The sequence below is a fragment of the Rhincodon typus genome, chromosome 25 (genome assembly GCF_021869965.1).
Source record: "Rhincodon typus isolate 14 chromosome 25, sRhiTyp1.1, whole genome shotgun sequence".
Classification (NCBI taxonomy): Eukaryota; Metazoa; Chordata; class Chondrichthyes; order Orectolobiformes; family Rhincodontidae; genus Rhincodon; species Rhincodon typus.
The window spans coordinates 26294263-26302212 of record NC_063356.1 but is presented as its reverse complement, the minus strand read 5'-3'; the positions used below and the strand labels follow the sequence as shown (position 1 = coordinate 26302212).

The following is a 7950-nucleotide window of genomic DNA, read 5'->3' as shown; positions in this document are numbered from 1 at the left end:
TTTTCTGAAGAAAGGTCTAGGTCCAAAACGTCAGCTTTCCTGCTCCTCTGATGCTGCTTGGCCTGCTGTGTTCATCCAGCTCTACACCTTGTTATCTCAGCAACATTTTACCTTTTGTTTATCATTATTGTAGGAAGTATTTTTCCTTTAAAAAATACCGTCAGCAATTCAAATCTACTCAGGCCTGGAATATTTCACTAGTGGAAGAACTGAGATATTTACTTGAACCTGTTCAGTTCAAACAATCACTAGGCTCTTAACTATGGTAGACATATTGGCATCTCTTTGATCTTTATCTTGTGTTGCCATCTAAATTTGTTGATTTTTTTTAAATTGAAAGTTGAAAGTGGTCTTCAAATACTAAGAAAATATGTCCAATGCACACACAGTACTAATGCTGAAAAAATAAAATCCCAGCTGAAGCCTTTTTATGAAATTCCTTGAAACTGCAGAGAAACTCAGCAAGCTTGAAGAAAACTAATCCTAAAAGGTAACTTCTTCACTTACTATTAGGCAGTTCATGTCTTTTCATAAACATGTGTCAGAAGATTTAAAGACTCCTCCAACAATAAAATTAGTCATATTGGAACATTCTTTCATTGAAATAATGATAATGATCCATCCTGATATCATCAGCCAAGGGTTTTCCTTTGGAGCACACTCATTGCCACCAGTTATTTTAGTGTTTTGATGTACTTTTAGCTGGAACACAAATCATCTACGATAAGTTTTTGGTTGTATTCAAATCTAAGTAGGCAGAGGATTGACATATCTGCTAAAATGAAAAATCAACTTGAATCTTACTTTTACCTGAAATTTTCCTGAAATTATGTTCTCACACAAATATCAGCTAAACAATAGCAGGGCACTAATGTACTTTAAACTTTTACATCGCATCATAATCACAGTAAAAATTGTTTATACCTGTTACTTTCCCCAGAATGCTAAATTACAGTTTTGATGTCACTCTAAGATATCTTTGTATAATATATTGTTAACTTTATGAGATAGTCTAAATTAATTTTGTATCAGCTGTTATTCTGGTATCAGCTGTCAACGTCACTGGCTTATATGATATTCACTTTTCAAGTAAGTTTGATAATGCTTCTGTTAACATAATGTATTAAATGATTAAATATGAAAACATTAAACTGTGGTATGATAATTTTCCCAATGTACAATTTTAAGGCACCTATTACAAGTTTATCATTTGAAATGTCATTGTAGATACATAACCAACAGAGTTACTTTATGCAGAATTTCTTCCGTATGTGGCATAGAACCTACTGATTCTCAAACTATTTAGATCAATAGAAAGACAGAAATTTACTTGCAAGAAAGATTTAACAACTTCTGTTCTTGATGAGAAGTCATAAAGCTTACATCTTTAACTTTCTGAGTGAGTGGGATTATACCTACATGAAACTAAGGATAATATGAGCTTTAAAGTGAGACAAAGGACAAACTGAGTTTAGAACATTATAGTTTAAAATATGAAGCATAGAGCTTGTGTAGTAGAAATTAGGCATATAGCAAGATATACTTACATTGTAGTGTGTGTTTTTTTTTATAATTATGGTGTTCAATTAGGCTGTAGGTCTATTTACATTTAAACTTAAAGGAATCACAAATATCATGCTTTAATAGGCTTACGTGCATTGCATTCATCTCTTCTGATATAAATCTATAATAATTATTCTGAAAGTCCTCTAAGCAAGGATGGTGAATAGATTTATAAGACCAGTCTGGCTTATATAGTGTTATGTAGTATACTACTATGATGAGATATAAGCTTTATGATCTCTCTTCAAGGAAAGAAGCTATTAAATGTTTCTTGAAGTAAAATTTCAATCATCCCATGGAGCTAAGCAGTTCAGTTCCTGCTTTATTTCTACACGGTGAACAGATACTGGAGTTACTCACTAAGGATTAACAATCAAATACATGTATAACCAGGAATTAAACCATACTCACAGTACTCGTAGATTTGGGAGCTGTTGGCAGAGACCCCTGGGAAGGGAGGTTATTCCAGCTTGAGTTAGGGTCCTGTCCAGAAGCAGAAAATTTATGCCATTATTTGGAGTTAGGCATGCGAGAAGTTCCTCAGTACATGACCTTTATTTTTACTGACAGAACTGACAATGTAATGGATAATTTGTGATGAATGAATGCCATCAAAAGAAAAGAGCAATAATTGCAGCAAAATAGTGCCTGCTGTTCATTCAGAATCTAAGTTTGATAAACATAATTTTGCTACCCACAGTATTTCCAGGCTAGTTGTTCCTTTAAGGTCCGGGAATTCCTTTATTTCAATTGCTCCATTTAGTGACCTGGAATTGACAGCAAAAATCCATTACTTTCTTCGTGCATTACTTAAAAGAAAAAAAACTGACATAAGATGAAAGTTTGCAATTATTGCACCATAACATTTAAAACAGATAATTATACTATCCTCTTGGGGAGTTTGAATAAACTCAATTTATTTTAGCAATTATAATTGCAATATAAAGATCACATAGCCAATTTGATGTTCACAAAATTATTAATTATAGTTTATAATTTTAATGTTTGCTGTTCATATTTCCTAATTTGGTTTTCTTTGGCTACATTCTTTCTTTCATAAGTTATTTGTAGTTACAGAGTTAAAGCATGTCTTCTACCCTTTTCACACCTCAATAGCACATGGCTTCCAATTCACATCATACAGACTCTATGCTCCGTTCAGAAGCTACTAGAAGTAACTTTGCATACAACTGCATGCACACAGAATTGTAATGCTTGCAACTCCATAGGAACTTGACCTTCCCAAGTGCTTGAAGAAAATTCCACCTGAGTTCTCAGATGAAAGCAAAATATCCCTGGCACAAACAGAGAAGAACAAGAGAATTCTCCTTGTGTTCTAATCAATATTTATCCCTCATGCAACATATTTTAAACAGATTCTGGGTTATTTATTTCATTGCAGTTTAGGGAATTTTGATATGAAATTTTACTGTCCACTTCCTGACAGGTGTTCCATTTTAAAAGTACTTCATTAACCGGAAAGCACGTTGTGATATCCTAACGTCTTGAAAGATGTTGTATGAATGTTTTCTCTTCCTTCCCCCTTTCTTTATGAGCCTATGCAGTGATAATTTCCATTTGTTGTCACACTGTAATGTAGTACTGCATCTGAAGGCAGTATTGCACAAAAGTGACACCATTATAAATTGAGTATAAAGTTACCTCACCATCTTAAAGTGAAAACATTTTGAAAAGATCATTGCTTTATAAACTTCCTTCAAAATAGTTCAAAAGTCCAATAATCTTGACCAGTTTAAATAATCCAGGAATTTTGTTGCACATCAATACGTTATGTATAATAATAGGCATCTCTTAAATTGCATTTGCAGTTTCTAAAACTTTTATCAAAATTATGAAAACAAACTTTTGCGCACTACAAATTAAACTGAGCAAGTACCTCAAATATTCAACGCTTTAAGGTCTATTGCTACAACAATAATTTCATGCTTTATTTACTTCCTGCATGTTATTCTACATCATATATATATTTATAACCACAAAATTGTTATGTTAAGGATCTCTGTACACTGAATTTGAAAAGCTCTGTGTGAATGGTTAGAAGGAAATATAATTTACATGTACTGAGACAAAGGGTGAGATTTTAACTCATTCAAAAGCCATCGACTTGCACAGAATTAAAACCAGGCCCAGTGAGTCAGCTTTTTCTTCCTCTGAGTTTGTCTGCATGCAGCTTTTGGGGACTGAGAAAACTAAATTCAACATCTAAGGCAAACAATTTCCAGCGGCAAACACCCCAAGGACTTAGATTCATTACCTCCTGATTGGGAGTCAAGCTTTCAATTACATAAGCTACTGGGCCAGCTTTTTGAACTTTTGAAATTGAACAAATGGCTCAGCTCATACTTACAAGGTGTGAAGCTTTGGCAGATACTGAAAGGCTGATTTCCCCACAAACTGGATCGGATTATCATAAAAATGACTAAAAAGGAAATAAATTGTTTAGATAAGTTTTTATACTACATCCATCAGTGTCAAAGCTCACATCTGCTTTACTGATGTGAAGATAGTGTAGAATCAGTTTTGAGTAACAAAATGTACAAGAGTTGCCTGTAGAAGTAACTCAAACCAGCCGGACAATCGACATGAACCCATATGTTTTATTGTAGCTGCTTGAACAGATGATGGGGGAAGAGTTTTCTTTAACTAATAATAACATTTGAGAATCGGTCTAGGAAACAGACTAAATGGCAACAATATGCTGGTCATTAACAAATGATTTGTAGGTCTTTCCTGTTGCCAGAATGAAGACATATTCTTGTGAAGTCTTGAGATGTAGGGATAAAATAGTTAAACAATTAAGTTTGGCAATAGTTAAAGAGTTAACTAAAGGCAATAATTAAAGAGTTAACTAAGAAAGACATTTGGCCCACCTTGAATTACTGTATAGTTAATATGTAATTTTATTAATAAGCTGAATTATTTATATTAAATAACTAAGCAAATGGCATTGCTGAGCTCGCATAATCATATAATTGTTATGTTCTGCAAAGAAAAATAAATAAAAGATATTTTTTGGAAGTGTGTGATTAAGTCCACACCTGCTCTTTTACTATTGCATTTATAAATATGTTAATTGTTATTCAAGATACTTATCTCTTATGTAAGTAGCAGCTTTTAAGGTCCAAAGTAATTCTTAAACAGTTGAAATTAAACATATTATTCAATTAAATTACTTTGTGGAACTAAGGTATACTTTTAGATATTTATATACGTATGAAAAGAAATAGAAAGGAGGAGGGTTATTTTCTGCTGATAGGTATAGTTCACACTCTGACAAGCCTCTCAACTCCAGATCAGGTCTCATGCTGCTCTAAATTTGTAAAATCCATTCAAAATAAATGCAACCATTTGAGACATAGTTAGTTTTCAACATCAGTGAGTTGGGCAGAGTAACTCTGGAAGCATACTAACTCAAATACTGGTTTCCACTGGAGCATAAAAGTTGATTTTACTTTGGTTTTATCAGTCTGCTCACCCTTCCTTGTATACTAAAGGAAATTTTAAAAATTCTTTTGTGGACTAAAGCTAGTTTTTTGGTACCTAATTCAAACCAGTTTTTCAGATATGAATGTTAACAGCAAGCATTGACAAGACTGTTTGACAATAATTATCAGTCAAATCAAATCCTCTCCTGAAGACTATCCTCAACCACTTCTACTCCTCATCAGACCGGTGATCCTAAATGGTAGCATGTCAACTTTTCACCTTCCTCGCCTGGATATACATGTCGCATCCTCTGAGCAATGCCCCAGATGAATTCCAGCTCATAAGTGCGGTGTAGATTTTGCCTATTCACTGAGTTAATATATTGAAACTTTGAATTAAAAGGAAGTGTAGGCATTTTTCATGATTTCAGTTTTCCCAAGGGATACTTTGGAAAGGTAATACTTGATTTCCCAGCAAATTTTCAGAGTGCCACAATTTTTTGTAAACAGTAACAATCAAGGCTAAATTTGACTGTTCAGCATTGTCATGAGATAAACCAAACATAGACACACTGAAACAGAGTTAAGTAACAATGGATATACAAGATGACAGCAATTAACCTTACATTGTTTGAAGAAGGGGATTTCCAACAAAAGCCTTTTCTGGAATTGCTTTGATATTGTTGTTATGGAAACCCCTACAACACACATCAAAAATCATCCAATTAGTTAAAACAGTCAAGTTCAACGTGAAAGTTATTACATCACAATGTAACTGTTGTTTTCTCTTTAAAAGAAAAGCTTTAATTTTTTGACATATTTTCCTGTATTTGCAACCATTTTTCAAGAGTCCAAATCATTTCCTATAAAGAGAAACTTGGATTTAATATGTTTCAAATCACAGTACATACAATTAATTACTTTGGAATGAAGTGACTGTTGTTGTTTACAGCAAGACCTCACAAACAGCCATAACATGATTTATCAATTAACCTCTTTTTGGTGGGATTGGTTGTAGGAGGAATTTTGGACTGGGTATCAAAAAAACTTGTGACTCTTTGAATCATGCCTTGGTAAAGTTAACCACCCTGAACCACTGGAATAGGGAGGCAGACTTTTTTTATGTCTGTTCTCAATGATGGCACCCTCAATAATCCAAAATTCCCCCAGGGCCTGCCTAAAACAGTCTGGTGCCAAGATTGAACCCACAGACTTTTTACGCTAGAAAATTGTTACCAAGCTGTTAATTGCTTACGTCAGTGATGGATTTTGTAGAAAAATTGTTGATTTGTATTAGCATATATTCTCTGAAAAATGTAGCTTTAAAGCTATCTGCCTTCAATATATAAGTCGATTATTTATAATGGATTTAGAACTTAAGTTAGTACATGTAACCTATTGAGGGAATCTTCCTTTTTAGACCATTGTACATGTTTTCAATCATTAGTTTAAATTAGGATTTTAAAAAAAGAGAGATGGAAAAACAGACACTGCTAGCTAAAGAATGGAATATTGTTTAGTGTTGTGAAGCAAATTTTGAAATACTGTCATGTTATCTTGCACTCCTTTCCATGGCTCCAACCAAATCCTATCGTGATTTAAGATTAGCTTACAAATGCCATCTTTAACCCCTCTGAGGCAACAGTCTCAAAATCAGTTAAGTGTTTTCAGACACTTTATGTAATGCATAGTCACTGTGTTTGGAATTTGAATTTGAATACTTCCAAAACACTTTTTTGGAGAATGTACAAGCTCCCTTGCTGTTTTCAGGAATATTACACAGACCGGGTGCATGTTCTCTTCCATAGTACAATTACTGATGGTTTTCACAATTAACTCTATATATAACTGCTTTCTTTATAATTGATAAAGTGATACTCACAGCTCTTGAAGCTTGCTTAGAGTTCTGATAGCTACAGGAAATTCAGCCAGGTCATTATAATTCAAGTCTCTGGTAAAATAAACAAAAGGAGAACATTATTAATGATATTTTGTGAGGTGTCATCATCGCATTTTATGAATATTTTTGAACTGACATATCAGAACAGCTGTGATGTCTACTTTTGAATAGTGTACTGCCAATTCAGTATTGTAGCATGTCCTATTTGTTGTGTAAAAGACCTCACAAGTGTAGCATGATGTTAAACCAGGTGATATGCATTGTAATGCCTAAAATCTGGAGTAATCTCATTGTTTCAATTAATTTAATCAATACTTTTGTGGAATATCAATGCCTGTAGACAATACGTTATTGTCAACATTCAATTTTGAGCATCACCTTTTCTATCCCAAGGTTGTGAAACTCAAGATTTCCTTTGCTATAATATCATTTGACAACAAATTTAAAGTTGATATCATATGATGAAATATTACTAACCCTTTTGTATAAAAATTTTCCTTGTACCATTTTAACAAAAGCCTCAATGTGTTTAAAGTAAACGAAGAGTTAAAATAATGAAAAATACAGGATTTGCATATACATTGTTAGTAATATCAGATAGCACAGTTTTATCCTTTTTAAGTAGAACTTGACTCAGTAATTATCAAATGTAAATGGGGAATGATAATAGACTGGAACTAAAGTTCTTTGTGCATTGAACTGTATCTGCCCCACAGAACTGACAGAATCTTTTCCACATGGAGTTTTAAAACATAGGTTTCTGCAAAATGAAGCTGTCAGTAGTTACTAGTTTGCAACAAACAGCACAACAAAGACATGAAATAATGCTTATGGAGAAAGAAAACTTTAGGGATTTAACGTACTACTACAAATTTTATTGGAACAAAATCCTAATTAATAAACCATTAGTTTACTAGAAGTATTCAAGACTTTTGTTAGATCAAGATTTCTATGAACATTTGAGAAATAGCAATTAATAAAACTGTGCAACTGTTTAAATGCATTTATCTATAATGTTCCATTCTCTTCCCACTCTCCAAT

General features: G+C 33.2%; 1 protein-coding gene across 2 annotated transcripts in view; it reads right to left on the bottom strand.

Annotated features, from left to right (window-relative positions):
- Window positions 1-7950, bottom strand: part of LOC109913865 (leucine-rich repeat-containing G-protein coupled receptor 6) — a 235120-nt gene that overhangs the window by 27904 nt on the left and 199266 nt on the right. For both annotated transcript variants that reach the window (XM_020513425.2, XM_048612237.1), the window contains 5 exons: window positions 6892-6960; window positions 5636-5707; window positions 3932-4003; window positions 2262-2330; window positions 1975-2046 (listed from right to left, as the gene is read on the bottom strand). In XM_020513425.2, coding sequence (XP_020369014.2) covers window positions 1975-2046; window positions 2262-2330; window positions 3932-4003; window positions 5636-5707; window positions 6892-6960 — 354 coding nt within the window. The remainder of the gene's footprint in view (window positions 1-1974; window positions 2047-2261; window positions 2331-3931; window positions 4004-5635; window positions 5708-6891; window positions 6961-7950) is intronic.